This window comes from Amblyraja radiata, chromosome 9 (assembly GCF_010909765.2).
Source record: "Amblyraja radiata isolate CabotCenter1 chromosome 9, sAmbRad1.1.pri, whole genome shotgun sequence".
Lineage (NCBI taxonomy): Eukaryota > Metazoa > Chordata > Chondrichthyes > Rajiformes > Rajidae > Amblyraja > Amblyraja radiata.
The window spans coordinates 53720110-53740301 of NC_045964.1; the positions used below are offsets into that span (position 1 = coordinate 53720110).

General features: G+C 43.8%; 1 protein-coding gene and 1 long non-coding RNA gene across 2 annotated transcripts in view; one reads left to right on the forward strand and one right to left on the reverse strand.

Annotated features, from left to right (window-relative positions):
* The window catches only part of rhoj (ras homolog family member J), a 34319-nt gene extending 28973 nt beyond the window's left edge, over positions 1 to 5346 (forward strand). Inside the window, exon 5 of the mRNA XM_033027438.1 lies at positions 4882 to 5346. Coding sequence (XP_032883329.1) covers positions 4882 to 5028 — 147 coding nt within the window. The 3' untranslated portion in view covers positions 5029 to 5346. The remainder of the gene's footprint in view (positions 1 to 4881) is intronic.
* Positions 1 to 20192, reverse strand: part of LOC116977116 — a 23130-nt gene continuing 2938 nt past the window's right edge. Inside the window, exons 2-3 of the long non-coding RNA XR_004413124.1 lie at positions 14076 to 14082; positions 1 to 11 (exon numbers count right to left, since the gene is read on the reverse strand). This is a non-coding gene — a long non-coding RNA (uncharacterized LOC116977116). The remainder of the gene's footprint in view (positions 12 to 14075; positions 14083 to 20192) is intronic.

Sequence of the window (20192 nt, forward strand, 5' to 3'; positions counted from 1 at the left end):
GCCGAGAAAACCTGCTGGCACTCACGCATCCTCCACAGGTCAACAGGGTCGGTGAACATCAGAATGACATCATCGGCGTAGGCCGAGAGGACCACCTCCATCCCCGGCCCCGGTAAAGCCAGGCCTGTCAACCGCCTCCGGAGAAGGCACAGGAAAGGCTCAACACAGATGGAGTACAACTGGCCGGACATGGGACATCCCTGACGAACCCCCCTCTCAAAGGGAATGGGGGCCAACAAAGAGCCGTTGACCTTAACAAGGCATTCTGCAGCAGTGTATAAAAGTCGGACCCAGGCCACAAAGTGTGGTCCAAATCCGAACGCCTGCAGAGTCCCCAGAAGGTAGTCGTGCTCCACCCTGTCGAACGCCTTCTCCTGGTCGAGGGAGAGAAAGGCGACTGACTGACCAGCCCCCTGGGTCAGATGGATCAGGTCCCGGACCAGATGAACATTGTCCTGGATGGACCGGCCCGGGACTGTGTACGACTGGTCAGGGTGGGACAGCACGGGACCCAGGCGATTCGCCAATGCCCGTGCAAAAACTTTATAGTCCGTGCTGAGGAGAGAGACCGGGCGCCAGTTCTTCAAAAGGCGGAGATCGCCCTTCTTGGGCAGCAGGACAACAACTGCCCTGCGCCACGAGAAGGGCATCTCCCCAGTCGCCAGGCTCTCCCCCAGGACCTTCATATAGTCACCCCCCAGGACATCCCAGAAGGCTCTAAGGTACTCCACAGTCAGCCCATCCAGCCCTGGAGACTTGCCCCCCTTGAGCTGGTGCAGGGCACCAGTCATCTCCTCCAGAGTTAGGAGATCATCCAGGTGTTCAGCCACATAATTGCACACAGCAAGTAAACCCTCCCACAGGACCTCTTGCGCCTCCCCACTCGATGTGCCTGCCGAGAACAGAGTCTTGTAGAAAGACCCAACCGAGGCACCAATGCTCTCTGGATCTGTGACAGAGGAGCCATCATCCGCAAGCAACTCAACAAGCTGCCTGCAGGCTCCTCGCCCCTTCTCCAGAGAAAAGAAAAAGGGGGAGGCGCGGTCCAGATCGTGCAACATCTGGACTCGCGACCTCACATACGCACCCCGGGACCTCCTAAGCTGCAAGTCCCTCAGTGCTCCCTTCTTCTCCTGGTACTCCTCCCACTCACACGAAGCCCCACCAGTCTGACCCAGACGTGCCTCCGAGTCGAGCAACTCTCTCTCAAGCCGTCCGATCTCGGAGTCTCGCCTCTTAGTCGACCCCCTCGCGTAGTCCTGGCAAAACAGACGGACGTAGGCCTTCCCAACGTCCCACCACTGCCTTAGGGAAAGGAAACGCCCCTGCCTCTCTCTCCACCTCGCCCAGAACTGCCTGAATGAATCCTGGAATCGGCAATCCTCCAACAGCTGGCTATTAAAATGCCAGTAGGCGGACCCAGCCCGTGTGCGCATCGGGATAAAATCCACTCGCACCAGGCAATGGTCCGAGCATGGTGCCGGCTGCATGGAGGCCGCCGAAACACAGGAGACATAGGCCTTGGACACGTATAAATGATCAATACGGGAACCACCACCCTCAAACCTGTACGAGAAGGCGTTAGAGTCGGGGTGGAAATTCCGCCAAGCATCTACCAGCTCAAAAGAGTCCACCATCTCCCTTAAAGTCTTTACTGCACCCGGGTCATGCTGAATGCCAGTGCGATCTCTTGCCTCGAGGGCACAATTAAAATCTCCCCCAAGGAAAACACACTCCCCACGGTCGATAGTATTCAACAACGTGGTCACTTCCCTTGTTAAGCGCGTCTGCATTACGCCGATCTTGGGGGCGTACACATTAATGAATTGTAATGGCACGCCATCCAAGCGCACGGCCAGATACAGCAAACGGCCTGGTACAATGTCCTGCACTTTGAGGATCTCTGGCTGGAAAGACGGGGCCAACAGGAAGGCCATTCCACTCGAATTGGAGCTGAGATGACTCATGTAGACCCCCCCTTCCCACTCCAGGAGCCAGGTGGGTTCATCACCAGCCACAGTGTGTGTTTCCTGCAGGAAGCTCACTGCATACCTCCCGTCCCTGAGCACTGAGAGATGGTGAAACCTACGGAGAGACCCCCTGCCCCCATTGATATTCAGGCTGGCTATAGTGAGCTTCATTTTGAAAGTACACTAGATCTTTTACCCGCCCCCGGTGAAGGTTTGGAGCCGCCCCTAACCTTCTGCCCTCTCTTCAGGGTCTTACAAAGCTCTTGGAACTGGCGCCTCTCATTTCTTATTAGCCCCGCCTCATTCCCCTTCTTCTGAAGGATGGCATGAATGGACTGCATGGGCGCACTCAGATCCGACCAGCGGTCGACAGCCAAATCCACCTTGTTCCTACTCCCTCTAGTGTGCTTTAAGAACGTCCGAAGTTCCCAGACTTCAACAAGTCGAGACACGGGGCCGCGGGTGGAGCAGTCCGATAACTCACTGTCGATGGACTCCGCGTACCCCTCCTCCTCGCACTCAATGTCCGAGCCCGAGTCTGGAAGGTTACTACTCTCAGCCGCCTCACTCACCCCTCCCTGTGAGGTGGGCATTTCAGCCACATCACACAGTCCCTCCTCTGTCACCATCCCACCCCCAGGATCAGTGACCGGGGCAGGTACCAGTGCCTCTGACTGCGGCAAGCTATCTGACAATTGGCCAGTCTCCTGCACGCTCCCACCGCCCTCTGTAACCGGATTGGGAACAGTGAAGTCGGACCAAGTCCCCGGGCCTTGCTGTAAGCGGGCCTGTCTGGAGTCCGACCAAAGGACACGATCCGGAACGATCTTACCCTCCTCCTCACCCAAGGTACCCGCCCCTGCACCGTCACCCAGAGAGTCCCCGTTCCCCTCCACCAGGTGAATCACCTCACTGTGGCCCTCAGGGGCCGATGTTACTGGAGTCTCCCCTGCTCCCTCAACCAGTGGGGCATCACACCCCTCAACTGGGCTTGCAGCCTCAACAGGGAGCTCATGTTGAGGACCCACCCCCTCACCCAAATCCTCCCCTTCAGGCTGCCCCTGGTCATCCACTAAGCTAGCAGACGCGTTCTCTGGGGGAACAGCCCCTAAGAGTAATATATCGCCACTCTCAGGTGGTCCCTGACCTACAGAGGCATCCTCCCCCTCATGGAAAGCGTGCCCTGGGTTCTCCACCTCAACAGGAGGGGAAGGCTCCCCTTCAGGTTGCCCCTGACCTTCAGGGCCCTTCTCTGTATCGGAGGACCCATGCCTCCTCCTCTTCCAACCACTGGCGTACGGTGGTACGGTGAGCTCCATTGCAGAAGCCTCTACCTCCGCATTACCATCTATCTCTGAGGCGAGCACAAAATTATCTGCTGCCAGGAGTCCCGTTTGGAGGTGATCATCTTCTAGGGGACCCGCCTGGAGATGTTCCTTCTTTTTCTTGACTTTTTTCCCCCGCTGTTGCTCCCAAACCTTCCCATCCACCCCACGCACTTCTCCGGCATCCACTGCCACAGGTACTGGACATGGGGGTGGTGGGGGGATAGGGGTTGGGGGTAGGGGAGTAATGCCTTCACGGATCCTTGCCTTGGGTGCTGTCGTTTGCACATTCTCCCTATTACATAGGTTTCCTCTGGGTGCTCTCGTTTCCTCCCACATCCCAAAGACATACTGGTTTGTAGGTTAATTAGCCTCATAGTAAATTGTTCCTAGTGTGTAGGGAGTGGATATGAAAGTGGGATAATCTAAAACTAGTGTGAATGGGTGATCGTTGGTTTGTATAGACTCTGTGGGCCACAGAGCTTCTTTCCTTGGTGTACATCTAAACTAAATAAAATAATAGAGAATCAAATGCCATTTTCTCATAGTATCCGACTGCACATAAGGAGACCATTCTGCCTGAAATGCAACAATGTTTTTCCCACACCCAAATCTATTTCTATCAATAAAACAATATTGTTGTTAACTAGAATATTCGTTTGATGTCAGTTCAGATGCTAATTGAGACAAGTGCTGGTTGCAATATAATAATTATTTATGTACACTATGGTCTTGCTCTTAGCAGAATAGTGTTGATCCACTTTATTAAGCAATCAAAGAATAATTTGCAGTAAATTAAAAAATATTCAAATAAATTTTAACAGATGTTTAATTTCAGAATAACAGCTGTTCTTTGCATGTTATCTAGGCAATGTACAATGCTTCTGCCTCAATTAACCATTAGAATTCCAAATTATGACAGATAATTTCATCCCGAGTTAGCATTTAAGTGAAGGCGAGAATTATTATTAACTTATTAAACTAAGACAATATAATTGTCCATTTAAAACTAGCGCACATCAGCATTGGTGGTTAGAAATTTAGCCACTTGGATAATTTTTTTGAAAGTGGTAGATGTATGCCTCAACCAGCAACTTAGATTCTCTTTTACATGTTCCATACGTGCTCTCAATTTTACTACTGCTGCCAGCATAAATTTTGATGATAAATATATTTGATAGTAATCACTTTTTTCAGTGATTAAGCTGCTGCTTTCACAGATTGAAATGTTCACTATTTGTTTTTAATAATGATAAACACTTTTTTTCAACTTGTCCTGCCAACTACAGTGCAACTGGACATTCAGATGAACTAGTATTGAATGTAGTAATCTGAGCAATTTGGATATAGTTTTTTTTATTGCACCCTGGTTAGTAGAAATGGGAAGCCTGCGAACTTTGGCTCATATGCTTAAGTATTAAATATTAAAATATGTTTTCAGGACTTGTGATTTCATTGTAACATGTTCCACTTAAGCATTGATTAAAAATCATAAATTGGGTAAAGCAGTGAGCCAAAGAGGAATGTCTGCATTCGGGGGTAAAATCGTTTTTTTTTAACGTAAATGTTTTTGTTTGCTCTTTCAGATTGGAGCACAGTGTTATTTGGAATGCTCTGCACTCACGCAAAAAGGCTTAAAAGTAGTTTTTGACGAAGCAATTTTGACAGTTTTCCACCCAAAAAAGAGGAAAAGAGGTTGTGCAAAGTGCCGTGTGTGTTGTGCAATTATCTGACGGAGTACAAGAGGGCAAAATAACTTTTAATACAAGAAGGCAAGTTCTGGGTGACTAACAAGAACGAGGCTGATTGTTCAAACAGACAGCATTTCACATGAAAGTTTTTTGGGGAAAAGGAAAGCATTCATTTCCTTGTTCCTCGGTGTGATGAAGAGATGGAGAATGCGTCCAATAGGAACGGCTGCCATAGTGGACTAACAAAGTATCAAACCTCAACAGAAGTCATATTAGTTTACTGATAACTGTCATTCACTTTTCAAGTTGCCAGGGGTGTATCTTTTCTCAAGCCTGGCTGGAAAGTGCTGAGCCATTGTTTTTAAAAAAAACAAAACTATCTGCGTTATGGCAAAGATGTGACGAGGAAGCCTGAGGAGCAGTGGAGACAAAGGTGCTGTACAGAACGCATTGAAGCACTGCAGTGGAACCCCATTACTTTCAGCTAAGCTTTTCCGTGGCCTTATACAGCTTACTATAAGCACATACCGCAGTTTGAAGACCTCAGTAGTATTTGTTCATACAGTACTGCCTTCCTGAAGCCGGGTGAGCACTAATACAATTTGCAATAGCCATCTGAACTCTAGCAGCATGCAGAGATCAATGAATAACTTAATATTGTGTAAGCCATTATTTCAGAAACACAGCGATAAAGGTGATCTTCAATGTTTATTCAAAATACAGTAATACCAGCATGATATTTTGAATTTAAAACAATATATAAAACGAGGTTGTGTTACCCAGGGTTCTCTAATTTCATGACAAAGAACTAGACTTGAAGTAATCCTTGCTCTAAGCAACCCAAAACAGATGGGATTTTTTTTAATATTTAGATTTTTTTTTACAGCATCTGATGCTTTGCTTTGGACCTGCTATAGTCTTATTTTAGCCAACTGATTGCAGAGACGTAGCTTAAGAATAGTGTCTCTGCTAAAATATCAAGTAGAACGTTACCAAGGTTTATTTAAGTTTTTTTAAATATACAGAGTAAGTATGCTTAAAAATTGGGTTTATGGTTTCTCGCAAGGAGCTGTAAATGCACGACACATTGGGTTGTGGAATGCTGTCCTGATTCCTTTACCGTGAAAATGTTGAACAGAGGAAATTGTCTCCTCACTGGAGGAATAATATATTTGAAAAGTGTGCCAATATTTCACTCCTGCATAAATGTTGGCTAAGAGTACAGAGACACATTAGTAGAAACCATTGCTTGCCCGTTCGTCTGTGGTTACACTGAGCATGTTGAAGCTATCAGATAAAAATAGGGAGGAAATAAATGACTTTAAATCCTTTTTCAACATTGGCATGCATTTTAAGAATCAATTAATTACTTTAAGTTTCTTGCAGATACTCCTATGCTGTCCCTGCACTTGTGACTTCTCTTGCAGTTCAATAGACCATGAGGGGGGTGACCTGGTTAGAACTTTCCCTCAGCATCTCCTTCCCATTGATCAAGTATCTGACCTGTATTATCTGTTCCAACAATTCACTTGAAGTTTTCATTTCTTTAATGAACAGTGTTTTATATTTCACCATGCATTATTTTCTGTAGATCCCTATAAAAAGTTTTCTTTAGTGGAGTAATACGGTAGAACAGACAGTAGGCCACATCATTGAATTTTTTGAGCCAAACATTATTGGCTTAGGATAAATCAGATATGAAGATTTTGATGATGGAGTTTAATTGGGATATTATTGCAAATATAGTTCAAAATGATATTCTATCTGATCAAATTATATCAGCCCAGTGAGTTTGGATTGTGGATTCTCTGAGTTAGACATGCTTCAGCAATATCTTGCTAGCCCTTTCTATTGATTGTGTGTGAGCTGCTAATGGTGCTGAGAGGCAGCAGGGCATCTGTGGCCAGGGTGAACAGTGTGATCCTCACCAGTGTGACTTAAGAATCGAGAAAGAAATAGAAGGGAGATAGAGAAGGTGTAGAGTGAATTAGTGTTGACTAATTGTAGAAGTTCAAAAATGGAGGGTAAAAAGTCTGGATTAACAGAAAAAAAGTGACAGCAAGTGGCAGAAATGTATTTTGTGTAAGTTTTAGGTCAGTCTCCGTTTTATATTGATCTACATTGAATGCCATTTGGGTATAAATTGGCTGAGTTGATACTGCCCACGTTGTGATGCCATTTGCCATGACTATCAATCCTGTAGATTTTTCATGCTTTGTCGTATGGGTAGCTAAAGGCATTCTTCTTTATATAAAAAATACGCAGTAGCTGGTGATTTTAAGATGTATTTCGATGGAGCATTGATGGTCTGTAAATACACCAGTAATTTAAAAATGCTTCCAAGTACTGATTGATACAAATACATCTACAGATGCTCCTGAACACATCATCAGTGATGTAATCTGGGGTCATTGGGTGTTTCGGGTCTTTCAACATCAGACACCCTCGCCCAGGCGACCCAGTCGTGGTTGATCAGACCACGACTTGTGTTCAGGTGGCATTCGCTCCTCCCCATGGACCTTCTCTCCTGATCCAGAGCCATCTCGAGGCCTTCTCCGCTGCCTCTGTGGTGTTCTTGACGGCCCCTCTCCTCGCCATTCCGTTGATGCCCAGTGTACTCAAGGCTTTGTAGAGTGATTGCCCTGCAAAACCTCTGCAGCCAACCTCGATGGGAATACACCTTGCCTTCCAGCCCTGCTTGCGGCAGTCTATGACCAGCTCTTCATACTTGGCCATCTTCCTCTCGTGGGCCTCCTCCAGACGGTCCTCCCACGGCACATGTCAGTTCCAACAAGACGATGTTTTTGGTCGCCTCTGAGACCAGGAAGGATATCTGGCCTCAGGGTGGTCAGTGGCAATGTGCTGTGGGAACTTCAGCTGTTTCACCAGGTCTACAGGAAAGCTGCCAGTCCTGCGCAGTCGCCAGGATTCCTGACGGATTCCTGGCTGCTGTGATTCTTGGCAGCTGCACTCCCACCTTCATGAAGGTGATCATCTGGGTGGTGGGGCGTTCTCGTCTGCAGCTGCTGATTCCCATGCTGACGGCTTCTGCAATGGGTTTAAGAACCTGGTCGTGACGCCAGGTGTACCGGCCCTGCCAAAGAGCCTTTGGGCAGCAGCTCAGGATGTGTTCCAACGTCTCCTTGCCTGAGCATTGCAGGCAATCCGGAGATTCCACTTTGCCCCAGATGAAGAGGTTTGATGGGCTGGGCAGGACATCATACACTGCCTGGACCAGGAACTTGATGCGCTGTGGTTCAGTCTGCCAGAGCTCAGTCCATGTGACTTTTCGGTCCATGGCCTGCTCCCACCTTGTCCAGGCTCCCTGCTGCCTCAATCCAACTGCTCTGGTACACCTCTCCTCCTCCACCATTGCCCTCACTTCCTCCTGGACCAGCCTGCGCCTCTCCTTCCCCTTGGCCTTGTCAAACTTGGGAGATGGGAAGATTCCCAGGCCAGCTCTTCCGCGAGTCACTGCTCCCACCAGGACTCTGTGGCGTATCCGGGACTCTGCTTGCAGCACGGCTTCGCCGGCTCTCCACTTCCTCCCAGTTTTCACCTCCACCCCTGCCTGAGCCACCTTGGGGTCGCTGGAGACCCTGTACAGCATCACCTCTCTGGCCCGAGTCACCTTGAACTCCTCCTCCAGGGACTTCAGGGGCAGCTGGAGCTTGGTGTTATTTCCATAAAGGGCGATGCTGCTAAGGCTCCTGGGCAGTCCCAGCCACCTCCTGAGAAAGCTGCTGACTTTCCTCTCCAATCTCTCTATGATGGATATTGGGACTTCGTAGACAAGCAGTGGCCAGAGTATCCTTGGCAGGATACCATGCTGTTAAATCCATGTAAATACACCAGACTAATTCAAAAATGCTTCCAAGAACTGGAATTATAAGCATTTTAAATGTCTGATGTGCTTGCACACCATCAAGACTCATCGAAATACATCTGAATTACTCCAGCATTTTGTGTTTGTACGATAATTTACTTTCCAATTCGCATTACAGTGTAAATCTTTGACTGTTCTTTTGTAAACATTAAAGGTGTTGGAATGAGCAATAATCCTTAACGTCTAATCGAAATAAAATGATGCAATTTAGGGTTAATTATCATTCAAAGTAGTCTCAGGAATTATTGACAATTGTGTAGACACAAGAAACTGCAGATGCTGGAATCTTGAGTAAAATACGAAGTGCTGGAGCTGGACTCAGTGGATCGGGCAACATATCTGGAAGAATGGATAGGTGACGTTTTGGGTCAGGGCAGCTTTTTTGTATGTGAAGATTACAGGGTAGTTAAACAGTGGGCAGCACAATAGCAGAGTTTTTGTTGTCTATGCCATGGTCAATGTAGGCAAGCATCCCATGGATTGGAAATTAAAAGCTACTCATGAATAGTATGGTTTGGAAATGAAAAGTTACTCATGAATCAAACATTGAAAGTTTTAAGTGAAGGGAGTTTTGATAATTTAGGCTCAAATGAACATGTGTAGATCGCATTAGATTGCATGTAACCCAATAGCCCCTATGTGAAGTAGGGTGATTCAATTTTTCCAGCTGCTGTTTCCAAGCTATAAGGAAGTGACATTCTAATGGGCTGCCCACTCTGCTTCCTTCCAACTGCTGAATTATTAAGACAGCTTTTCTACCCTCGCAATAACATTAACCCTTCCACAAACGTTAAATCTCCAGGTCTACCGTGATTCCACCTTATACATCCTTCAGAGTTTTGCTAGCTTGCGGTGACCCAGAGGCCCAACTTCAAACTGTTGATTCTTATTTCCATTTGATCACAGCACTGGAGGATCAAGCACAGGTTATTTGGTCCTTTACCAATCTTCTCTTACTTATTTTATCCTCCTCCTCTATGCCAGCAAATGCACTATTCCTTGTTTCCTCTCTGACTTTAATTCCTGCTTCCCATCACTGAGTGAACTGTCAACATACCTCCACCTCAAAAACATCAAATAATGGGTAGCAGTACTGACAAACCCATGAAAGTGGCTGGCTTGTGATAAAACATAATCATCAGCAAAGATCAAAATATTGGATTTCACAAAATGTTCCATTAAGTGGGAGTTACATTTTGGCTTGGCAGCATATTTGAGATCATCACAATAGCACAAATGTGGGACATGTCTCTTTAAAATATTCTCATTGTAATTCGGGGTGGCACACTAGCAGAGGAAGAGTTACTGCCTGGAGCGCCAGAGACCCGGGTTGGATTCTGACTACAGATACTGTCTGGACAGAGTTTGTGCATTCTCCCGTTTCCACGCTGAACCTCTAAGTATCTCTTGAGCCGTAGAAACTGGTGTATTTGCAGATGCCAGGCAGTCTTGGTGATGAGGGAAATGGAGAGGGTGGTGGAATTGGAGGAGAACGATTGAAGGATTAAATAACAGTTTATTGTCATATTACCCCCTATGTATGTGGGAGCCTGATTATAACCCTGTGCCACAAAGACCACAACCATGACTCTCACCAAGACCACGCATTGCAACATCGACCACTGGGATGGGCAGACAGTGTGACCAAACAGTGGTGTCAAAATGGGAGTCTAGCAAGGACCCTTTAACTCACTCAGCATGGATACAAGCTCTTCAACCCAACAAATCTGTGCTGACCATCAACCTTGCCGTTACACTAATCCCACATTAACCCCATTTTTAAAATCTCCCCACATTCTCATCACCCTCCCGCATTCTGCCACTCATCTAAACAATAGAGAACCTGGATGAACAGGTGATCACAGGTGTGAGCAACTTCCACACAGACAGTACCCAAGGTCAATTCTGGCCCCAGGTCTCTGGCCCCGTGAATCAGTGGCACTGCTAGCTATGCCACTGTGCCTCCCTTTTGCATGGATTATGACTGGCCGTGTGGTTTGCTCCTTGTGTAATGTTAGTGAACAGTGAAAGCAATAACTTTTTTGATCCAATTTCTGTCAGTAAAGCGGAACCACGTGCTGCACAGAAATATGGTATCATTGTAGTATTTGCAGGGATTCCATCCATTGTCAAGTAGTGACTGTTCAGCCCGTTAGTGCTTTACATTGTCGGTGAATCTCATAGATATGCTGCTGGTCTAGAAACTGGAATCTTATTTAACAAATCCAATGGTGACTGCTCTTCAGTCTTTCAGTTAGACAGTTATATGAGCCTATCTTCATTCTGATGGGGTTTTCACCTTCGACCTTTGGAGTGTATTTATTTATTTGCCTCTGCACTCCACAATTTGAGATTGTAATAGAAAAAATCACATGTGGTTAAAGTGCACATTGTCAGATTTTAATAAAGGCCATTTTTATACATTTTGGTTTCACCATGTAGAAATTACAGCAGTGTTTATACATAGTTCCCCCCCCCCCCCCCCCCCCCGGTTTTGGGGGCTAGTCTTCTTCAGTTTTCTCTTCAGCATGTAAAAGGCATGCTCAATTGGGTTCAGATCGGGTGATTGACTTGGCCACTCAATAAATGACCATTTGTTAGCTTTGAAAAACTCCTTTGTTGCTTTAGCAGTATGTTTGGCATTGGTGTCTTGCTGTAAGAATAAACCGCTGGCCAATGAGTTTTGAGGCATTTGTTTGAACTTGAGCAGATAGAATGTGTCTATACACTTCAAAATTCATTATGCTACTACCATCAGCAGTTGTACCATCAATGAAGATAAGTGAGCCAGTACTTTCAGGAGCCATTCATGCCCAGGCCATAACACCACCACCACCGTGTTTCACAGATGAGGTGGTATGCTTTGGACCTTGGACAGTTCCTTCTCTCCTCCGTACTTTGCTCTTGCCATCACTCTGATATAAGTTATTATCCTTTTTCCAGAACTGTGGTTGCTCTTTTAAGTACTTCTTGGGAAGCTGTAACCTGGCCATCCTATTTTTGTGGTTAACCAGTGGTTTGCATATTGCAGTGTAGCCTCTGTATTTCTGTGCATGAAGTCTTCTGCGGACAGTGGTCATTGACAAATTCACACCTTACTCATGAAGAGTGTTTCTGATCTGTCGGACAGGTGTTTGGGGATTTTTCTTTATTATAGAGAAAATTCTTCTGTCATCAGCTGTGGAGGTCTTCCTTGGACTGCCAGTCCCTTTGCGATTAGTAAGCTCACCGGTGCCCTCTTTCTTCTTAATGATGTTCCAAACAGTTGATTTTGGTAACCCTAAGATTTGACTGATGTCTCCAACAGTTTTATTCTTGTTTCTCAGTCTCTTAATGGCATCTTTGACTTTCATTGGCACAACTTTGGTCCTCATGTTGATAAACAGCAATAAAAGTTTCCAAAGGTGATGGAAAATCTGGAGGAAAGACTCGTTGCTGAGAGCTCTCTTATACCTGCATTAAACACACCTGAGCAATTACAAACACCTGGGAAGCCATGTGTCCCAAATATTATGGTGCCCTGAAATGGGGGAGGCCCATGTATAAACACAGCTGTATTTTCTACATGGTGAAACCAAAATGTATAAAAATGCCCTTTAATAAAATCTGACAATGTGCACTTTAACCACATGCGATTTTTTTCTATTACAATCTCAAATAATGGAGTACAGAGGCAGATATATAAATGATTGGTCTTTGTCCCAAACATTATGGAGGGCACTGTAAATTTATGGAATAGATTTATGGTATAAGCATTTATGGTATAGATGTTCTACAGAAATGCAAATATAACTGACTGCTCTTTTGAAAAGCATACAAACTACTTCTGATATTCTGCGGTAGACAAAAATGCTGGATAAACTCAGAGGGTGAAGCAGCATCTATGGAGCGAAGAAAATAGGCGACGTTTTGGTCGAGACCCTTTTTATATGCTGCTCTCTTTTTAAAAACTCAGTCTTTTAAAAGGCATTAACATTACCCAGGCTTACTGCATGGTTTGTTAGCTGCTGCAGTATAGAACTGGGACTTTGCTAATATGAAGGTGTTTTGGGAGTGATCTCTTTTGCTGGGACTCCTTTGCTAGGATCTCTCCGTTACTCATATCATTTAAAAAATATAATTAACTCCTTAATTTAGCTTTAACAGTGAGTTGGAGGCATTTTCTTATGATGTCAATTCCCTCTTCATGTATTACCAATTATGTATTAATCTGTTAAACAAAAATCAAATGAACATGAATTTAATATTGATTATATCTTGATTTTTGATAAAATATAGTCAAACAATACTAATCTCTCATTAATTTTAACTGACAATATATTGTGTAATTCATGTTAACTTAATATAGTGCTTTACACATTTGAGTTATTTTCCCATTTCTCTCCATTAGAGGACTGTCTGGAATCACTGAACACTATAAGTAATAAAGCGCACTACTGTGGATGCTAGATGTCTCAAAGATAAACTGATTTATATTGGAGCTCAGCAGGTCAGACAATATCTGTGGAAGGAAAGTACTTGTGAAAGGTCTTTGACATGAAGCTCGTAACCTGTTTTCTCTCTCCACATATGTTGCCAAACTGCTGAGTATTTCCAGTGTTTCCTGTATTCAAAACACTAAAAGTATGAACTGCAGATTTGAAATTAATTTCTGAAAAATGCACTTTGGGTGAAATTCATATTCATGTGGTTCACATCAGTATTCCTTGCAAGAATTGGACAGTGTTTTGATTTCCTTGCAGACCTTAAACTATGAAAGCATCTGACTGGCATTTCTTCATAAATATTACTGATAAATTCTAGTTGGTTCAATGGTATTTGTTCTTCACCTAGATGATCAAATTGCTGATCCTCACAAAGTTCAATGCTTGTTTTGTTGCACACGTAATATATGCAGTAGTTGTGCTTGCAGAAATTGATCTGGTAAGAGAGTGCACTTGGTTTTAAAATGTTCACGACACCACAAGTTAAAAATGCTTATTTTAGGAATTAAATTAGTTAGAAATCAGGGTAAACAAAAGACAAGCAGGCTTCAAAATATATCGGGTAACCGTTTTTTTCCACCTTGTACTTGGATGAATTATAGTTAAAATGCATTGTTAATATAATATCACATGTTTGTGTGCTGTTATTAAATGTTGAGGCAAAATTGTATTGTTAATGAACCTTCACATATCTTTCAAGCTATTAAATGGGAATGTACCACTGACCTGACATCTAACCAAATGGCTCAACAATTGTACTGTATATTGCTAAGATCGAAATCACGTGGACTTTAATGACCACAATCTGTTTTCAGTCACAACAATGAAGAGGATGCGCTTGAAGTTAAAATAAAATCATGTAAATGTTTTTTTAATCAATTTCATAAACAAGCATCCTTGAAATCTTGAATGGTGTAAACAATGGGTAATAACTGAAGTTTAATTGGGTGAAATTCTGTGAATTGAGTTTCTGGAATGATCGATAACTTTGCTTACAGTATCCAGTTACATCACGTTAGTGCCTTAATATTGTTTCCATATATTGGGTAAATGCAGGTATTAAAATTTCAAAAGCAGCAATATTTTGAAACCAATAGAAATGCAAATTCTACAGAGTTTAATAGTATCGCAATAGAGAATACAACTTAATTAATCCCATATTTCAGTTTAATTTCTATGCAACAGATTCAAGTATTGCTGTATTAATGGCAATTGCTGTATATGTTTAATCTTTTGTTTAATTCAGTTTATTGTGCATTTTTTGATGAAGTAAAATTTTATTGGATATATCCGTCTTGCAATCTTTTTTGCTCAGCTTGCATATCATCCTTTGGCAAAAATGCAGAATTCTTGATAAGAATTTTCCCCCCATTACAGCAAGCACATTATGGATAGTAAATTATTGATTTCAAAACCCATTACAAACATGTTTTCATTCCTGACATGAAAGGCTTTCAGAAGTAACTTTCAGCAGCTTTTTAATTCCCAGTAGTTTGCATTCAGCCAAAACAAATAGCAGCAAGGTGATGACCTAGGACTTAACATTCAAATATTGCATTCACTTACATGTATGGCTAATTCGAAGTGCAATACAGAGACTACCAGGTAGGTGTTTTAAGACCTCGCAGTAATCTTAATTACAAGTCTACCTTTGCCAATGTAATCTGAGTCTTGCATTTTTGTTTATTGTGCAATAATATTGTTACTATGTTATTATTGTGTGGGATTTTGGTTAGTCATTCTCGCCTTGCATTACTTTTGGTTCCCACTAGCAATCATTGTGTTGGGACTTACTTGTGTGGTGCAGGAGTCCCCTGGAGGACAGGTGGAGACTGCATGTTGAGTTACCTGCTACTGTGATTGCTGGTGATTAAAGTAAAGAAACCAACTATAGCCTGATTATTACCCACAGCCCAAAGTGGCTGGAGTAAAGTCAAACCCCAAAGCATAGGGTTTCACCAAGATAAATCTAGTCCACGAAATCAAAAGCGTTATTACATCTTTTTATTATAACGATTCTCCTTTCACAGCCAGAAGTATCTCTAAATGTTTACAAGTATGTGAAAGAGCATTAAAAATAATAGCCTAAGTTGGCTGTGCAGTGCTTAGAATTAACTCTGCCATTGACTGAACATTCATATCATGTTCCAATCCTATCCCTAAATCCATTAATTCCATTAATTTAAAAAAAATCTCTCTTGATATATTGCATGTAGCCCCATCATCTTCAAGTTAATAATTCGGTTTATATATTGCTGAGACACAAACAGTGATACTTGGAGCACATCATTGATTACACTCTGAATATCATGAAAACCATCCATTTATTTCCCTTCCCAGTTTTGTCCATCAAGCAAAGCTAATGTGAAGCAACTTACTGAATGCCTTTAAAAATAAATCAGCGAACATACTTGGCAACTGCAGTCCTCTGGGGGTAAAAAAAAACCTCACAAGATTCACAACGTTCTGCATGAAGAGATTTCTTCTCATCTTCGTTCTAAATGACTAACTTTCACCCTGAAACTATGATTCCAAGACTCTTCGAAGGAAATAGGTTTTCAGCATCTGATCTGACATGTTTAAAACAAAATGTCAGCGCACACGTTTCTGTTCTGTTCCAGCTGTCGAATATAACTGCTTGTGGCTGCAAAGTGCCTACACTCTGAACTAAGTAAGGAAACTGGGAGGCAGTTTAACTGCTAAGGAGCACGCTGGTGCCATCTGGTAAGGCATTCCGTGATCCGGAGCCTATTCAAACAGAAGGTGAGTCATGAGGTGTTGGGCCAAAGCATCACCTTCTGAAAAGGCCAGGACACCTTCCTCACTAAAACCAGCCTATACAGCAGAAGTTAGCCCTGTTTTGTGATTTCTGTTTGAGTAGCATACAACATGGAAACAAGCCCCTTCGGACCAACCTGCCCACACCGACCAACATGTCCCATCTACACTAGTCCCACCTGCATGTTTTTGGCCAATATCCCTTTAAGCCTATCCTATATCCATGTACCTGTCTAAATGTTTCTTAAATGTTGCGATAATAGCTGCCTCAACTATCTTCTTCCTGTAGGCAAGTAAACAATTTTAAGTAAACTTGAAAATTTCACAAAACCTTCAGAAACTTGTCTGTTACGTTGTCAAGTAAACTTAATTTGATACTTCATGAACTGTACATACTGCTACTCTAAAAACTGGTATTTAATATTATGTTTAATAAATTGGCATTTTCATTCTGAATCGGTGTTGATCTTCCATTTAAAAATATAAACATAAAATAATGAAAATGCTCATCAAGTAGGGCAGCATATGTGAAGAGTGAAACAGTGTTCATGTTTAAATTTTTTTTTAAACAATGTGCTGTAGGAATTTAGCAGACCAAGCAACATTTGTGGAGAGAAAAGGACAGATGATGGTTTGGATCGAGACCCTTCTTTTCATTCCTCGGAGTCATCCTTATGGGCAGGTCAAATATCAGCAGCTCAAAATACCAAGTAAGATGCTCTCTTTTGACAGGACCAAAACTAACAGCGTCAGAGATCCGGGTTTGATCCTGACCTTGGTGTGGAGTTTGCTGTCCTCCCTGTGGCTGCGTGGATTTCCTCCGGATGTTCTGGTTTCCTTCCACTTCGTGAAGACATCTGGGTTTATGGGTTAATCGGCTTCTGTAAATTGCCCCCTTGTGTGTAGAGAGAGTGGATGGAAAAGTGGGATAACATAGAACTTGGCTGGATTGGTAATCAATGGCCAATGTGAACTTGTTGGGCCAAAGCGCCTGTTTCATGCTGTATCACTGAACTAACACTAAATTCATGAACTCCAAGTTATTAGGAAAAAAGTCCAAGGAAACATACCAAATTAAACTATTTTTTCCACTGTACTTTCCAATCCTCCAGTCACGAAAATCAACAAGCATACCAGAGGACACTTGTCCATTGTGTTGTTTAAATATAAACTGATAAACACTTCCATAGGGGACAGCCAAGAAAACAAGTTGAACTTTGAATTTAGCTTATATAAAATTTTCCAGTCTGTATCCAGGACACATTGACCACCTATGATAGTTATTTGGGATCGACCCATAATTTTGCTGGGCCTCTGCCCAGTTAGTCATAGTCGTAGGAACAGGCCCTTTGGCCCAACCTGCCCACACCGGCATACATGTCCCAGCTACACTAGTCCCACCTGCCTGCGTTTGGTCCATATCCCTCCAAACCTGTCTTATCCATGTACCTGCCTAACTATTTCTGATATGTTGGGATAGTCCCAGCCTCAACTACCTCCTCTGGCTGCTTGTTCCACACACTCATCGCACTTTGTGTGAAACAGTAACCCTCAGATTCCTATTAAATATTTTTTCCCCTTCACCGTAAAATCTGAATGAAGAGGAAAAGATTCCCTTTTCATTGCAGAAAACCAAACGGTATTGAAATAACTTTAAAAGATTTTTCCAAGTTATTTCGATGTGAAAAATAACACTGCAGTGAATGAGGGAATGAAATGATAATCTTGAAACAGCTGTGAAATCCAGCAAGCATCCCATTGCAGCTGGCTTTGTTCTCTGTGAGAAGCTTCTTCCAGAACTAAGTGGTCTCATGACCAGCATGGGATTACAGCATATCATCAGCCTTGCCTTCCCCCATCACCTCCTGGCAGAGAAGTGGAAGGCCAGATAAGCAGTGTACCCAGACCCATTCATCAGCTAGTTTCAGCTTTGCAGCTGGACTTCACTCAGCATGACAGTCAGTTCTGCCATTTAGTTCAGCTCAGGACGTCTATGTTTTATAACATATCCACGGAGGACTCGCTGCTATTTCAATGACCGAGTGCCACCTGTTCGCTTAGAGCCAGTTGATCTGCCCATTTTTGTTCCATGTGGTCACTTTCTTCTCAGTTGGGGCCAGGCAGCCCATTCTGTTCTCACGGGGCAGCTCCTCGTTCCAGGAATCAAACTAGTAAATGACAATGCCCTTCTCTAAAGCAATTATTTCCCTCGGTAAAACTATACTCCATGTTTGGTCTCAACAAAATCATGTGTTGATGCAGTTCGACTTCCTTTCACTTGTATGAAACTCATTTGTAGTAAACACTCATGCTAAAAACAAGTTGCTTGCTGTACTTGTATGTTAGTTACAGAATCCCAACTCTCTCTGAGCCACAACTGTGTAGTTTTTATTTTAGATATTTCATTCTTTCTACCAAATTGAATAATTTGGATAATTTCACATTTTCCCCATGTTATACTCTGGCACAATTTTTTGCCCAGGCACTGCCCCTTGCAATTTGCACACTCTGGTTTTGAACATGACCAAGGATTCTGCTTCCACAACCTTCCAGAATCCTTAATAAGTTGGGTGCAAATTATTTTTTCTTCCATTCCCCTCTCCCTTCTAACTTAAATCAATGGCCCCAGCTACTGAGCTCTCCAATATGAGTCCTGCCCAAGTTATCACAGGGCTCCGTTCCTGAGAACTGCTCCTAACCCAAACAATTTTCAAGTTAGAAATGAGGCCCGGCAATACGATAGTGCCATACAGCACAGAAACAGGCCCAATGTGCCCATACCCACCAAGATCCCACCCGCCCATGTTTGACCCTTATCCCTCTAAACCGTTCCTATCCATATACCTCTCCAAATGCCTTTTAAATGTTGTTATAGTACCTGCCTCAACTGGCAGCTCATTCCATATATTTCACCCTCTGTGGAAAATGTTGCCCCTCAGGTTCTTATTAAATCTTTCCCCTCTCACCTTAAACCTATGTCCCCTATTTCTTGATTCCCTTATTCTGGATAACAGACTCTGTGCATTTACCCTATCTATTCCCCTCATGCTCTTATACACCTCTATAAAATCATACCTCATCCTCACTCCACAGAATAAAGTACTAGCCTGCCAAACGTCTCCCTATTGCTCAGGTCCTCAGGTCCTGGCAACATCCTTGTAAATCTCTGCCCTTTTTCCAGCTTAACATCTTTCCTACAACAGAGTGACCACAACTGAACAGAATACTCCATATGTTGCCACACCAATATTTTGTACAGCTGTAACATAACATCCCACGGGGCAGCACAATGATGCAGCAGTACAGCCACTGCCTAGCAGTGCTAGAGACCCGGGTTCGATCCTGACAATGGTGCAGTCTGTGCAGAGTTTGTACATTCTCCCTGTGATTACCTCAGTTTTCTCCAGTTTCCTCCCACATCACAAAGGCGTACAGATTTGTAGGCAAATTTTCTTCTTTAAATTGCCCCTTGATGTGACAGTGGGATTACATGGAACTAGTGTCTGGGTGATCGATGGTCGGAGGGTCCAGGAGCCGTTGAAGTGGGAGGAGTGGCGTCCGGGCGGTGAGTTTAAAAACAGAGCGCGGGGCTTTGTTCCACAGAGGCCCAGGAGCGGGAGGAGTATCCACTCTGCAACGTTCCATCACATTTCAAAATGTGGGCTTGAGGAAGCCGCTGATTGGTGGAAGCAGACTAGAGGAAGCAGCTGGTTGGGAGTCAGATCCCTGCTGATTTCTTCCAGCAGTTTGTATTGTATCCTGGGTAAGGGGGAGTATGAGGGCCAGGGCAGTTTACTGTTCTGGATGTCAGATATGGGAAGTCATGGAGTCTCTTAGCCTTCCAGACGTCCACATCTGCGCCAGGTGCTTTGAGATGGGGCTCCTAAGGGATCGTTTTATAAACTGGAGCAGCAGCTCGATGACCTCTGTCTGGTCAGGGAGAGTGAGGAGGTCATAGAGAGGAGTTATAGAGAGGTGGTCACTCCAAGACCACGGGAGGCAGACAAGTGGGCCACGGTTAGGAGGGGCAAGGGGCAGAGGCAGGGACTAGAGAGTAC